Here is a 2,828-nt window from a genome sequence, read left to right as displayed (position 1 = left end):
GTGGTATGTTATCTCCTTGTAAACTCAATAAAACTGACACTTCCTTCGTTGCACATAAATGGTTAATGGGAACCCATTTTGTTTTTGATGCAATAATTAAATGGAAAAAATGATAAAGAATGGTAAAAACAACAAGGTAAGTGATCAAAAGTAAAAAATGCTAAAAACGTAAAAGAATGCTAAAAACAAAAACGTAAGTAAAAATAGTAAGAGATTGTGTAGTTATTTTAAATATATGTGCATATATTTAAAACTGAAAGTACATGCATTCAGCCGTCATATAATGATAGAGTTAAGCGCTGAGAGCTAAGGTAGGGGACTATTTATTTATTTATTAATTAGGGGGGCGGCGTGGGCATCAATTGGCTGAAGTGAAGCCTAGCATGAGATGGGCGGAATTGAGGCCATTGTTGTTGGTGGCCACGAACTCGTCGAAGCTGATGAAGCAGTCTCTATTGGATTCCATGTCCTTCATCACACCATCAATCTCCTCCTCACTAGAGCTGCACTTGAGGATGGCGCTCAGTTCTGATTTCGATATTTTGTCATCGCCGTTGGGGTCGAACTTGCAGAACACGTCCTCCAGCTCCAAGCGGCCGAGCAGGGTGGCACATTGCACAACAGAAGCGGAATTTCTCATGAGATTGGCGGCATTAAGGTTCTTGGAGTTTGCCTCCACCAACTCGTCGAAGTTGATGAATCCATCTTTGTTGGAGTCTACCTCCTTCATCACCCTTCAATCTCCGCCTCCGAAATCAGGGCACTCAGTTCCGAAATCAAAGAGAAAAGTTAGTTTTCATAGTTTCTAGGGGTTGGTTTTACACTTTCACCACTACCATTCTGGAAAAATGTAAATGACCCTCCCACATTTACTTGCTTGTACAAGCTCTATAGGGTAAATATGAGTTGAGTGCTACAATGACATGATCAGACTTTCATGTTCCTGTTATGGAAGTGGAGCCTACAAACCTACAACTAATTGACCTCCCTCAGGGGTTGTAGACCACTCACGAGATTACCGATCAACTCGGGTGACCAATCCCTTGACAGCCAACCCAGGCGATCAATCTCTCAAATGGATCTATTTTCTCAAGAGAAACTCCCAAACTACACCCATAACATTGCATCCGTGTGGTTATGAAGCTCCACCAACACTCATAAGCTTTCTTGCGTGTTGTTATGGCCAAAGGTCCCTTGTTCTGTGCATGCCGTTCTAGGATATGTGTGACTTTTTTTTTATGGTCTCCATGCCACTGCTGAAAATTGCCTCTAACTTTCCATAATTGTGATTGAGATGATCACAGTGTCAAAAATTCAAACTTGAAGCAAGAAATTTAACTAGACTGCCTAGTACACATTAGACATTTCTTCAAACACATGGTAAACATATAAGTTATAGGTCATGAATCCATATATGAACATAAATCTCTAAACTTCATATAAGAATCACTAAGAAGGTCTAATTCCTTCTCAATTAGGTGCAACAACACTTGTTAGCTCGTGCATTCATCAGCCATTCAAATACTGATAAAATCATGAATAAGAACCATAGTCAGAGGACATCATAGAACCTTTCATATAACCAACAAATAACCAGAATATTAACCATGACAAACTAGACAACAAATCAACATAATAACAAGTATGAGTGCTCATAGGTCGCAATAGGGAAAATAACTTCTATTAACATATGTAAAATCTGAGCAAGTCAGGGAATTCCACGTTCAAACCAATCATAGTTTGGGCTAAACCAAGTATTTATTTTAGCCAATAACCCCTGTGCCATATTCCAAGCATGAATATGGGATATCATGGGATAAAACAAGAAAAAATAAAAAAGGGAATCTAGAGGTTAAACCACCTTGACCCTCAAGCTGCTGTGATCTCACCTAAACTGGTCCAAAGATCATAAAACTAAACCAAGATTGGATGCCTCAGAAATCCTTCACCACACCTTGAGGATTTTTCTTTTTTCCACCCACCTCTCGACGACTTCCTAGAGAAAAACACTTCTATAAACAACCCTTTGGAATTTTCCTGAGACCACATCACCTAGTTCTAAAACCTTCCGGAAATCGAGAGCGTGACTAAGGATGAATCCCAACACACCATGGCTATCCAAGAAATTTCAAGGAAAGGCTGGAACCACTAAAAAAGCAATAAAAAACCATGTCAATGCCAACAGATGAACCAAATAAAAAAATGCATGTACCATGCATTCACCCCTTAGTAAGGAAATCACACATGCAACCTGTTACCTGCAAAATCCTCCTATTGAATTTTTTTATCCAACCTTCTCCTTGACATCCTTCGCGTTCCTTTTATTTTTCTGTTACCTTCCTTTTCTTTCATAATTTCCTTTCTCCAAATCTAAGTGAATGCCCATGTTCTCCAAGAATGTTCTATTTTTTCAAGACTCTATGAGAGAGAGAATGAAAAGAGAGAGCCAAAACATAACTAACAAAAGTTGTGAACTGTTTCTTTGAAGCCTTTTTATCATTGATGTCTCAATTTTCTTCATTTTCCTCTAATTTCCATTGCATAAAATTTGTGTCTCTTTACCTTCCTTTTCTCCTATTTTTCCTTATTTCATAATTAAATGTCATTTGTTAGCTCTTTGCCTTTGCCAATTTCCATAGCCATAAATTAACCAAAAGTCCTATTCACTTCATCTTGATCCATATTCACTTCATCTTTGTCCTTTCCAAGGAGTCGTCGATAACATATCTGATAATATTCAATTAGTGGGATATATAGCTAGATGGTATGAAATAAAGTGGTGCATCAATTTTAATCTTGGTGTGGTTTCCAACATAATGTTATTTATC

The 2,828-nt window shown here is 38.0% G+C and overlaps 1 protein-coding gene across 1 annotated transcript; it reads right to left on the bottom strand.

Annotated features, from left to right (window-relative positions):
- Positions 1–358: 358 nt before the first annotated feature.
- On the bottom strand, positions 359–730 carry LOC149263402 (polcalcin Ole e 3-like). Its single transcript, XM_089388042.1, has one exon. It carries the CDS (start codon positions 728–730, stop codon positions 359–361), a length of 372 nt encoding a protein of 123 aa, XP_089244168.1.
- Between the last annotated feature and the right edge of the window lie 2,098 nt (positions 731–2,828).

The sequence above is a fragment of the Pinus tabuliformis genome, chromosome 6, assembly GCF_031772625.1.
Source record: "Pinus tabuliformis cultivar Carrire ecotype Pingquan chromosome 6, CPIR1, whole genome shotgun sequence".
Taxonomy (NCBI): Eukaryota; Viridiplantae; Streptophyta; class Pinopsida; order Pinales; family Pinaceae; genus Pinus; species Pinus tabuliformis.
The sequence above is the reverse complement of the archived record's forward strand: the minus strand, read 5'-3'. Positions and strand labels throughout refer to the sequence as shown.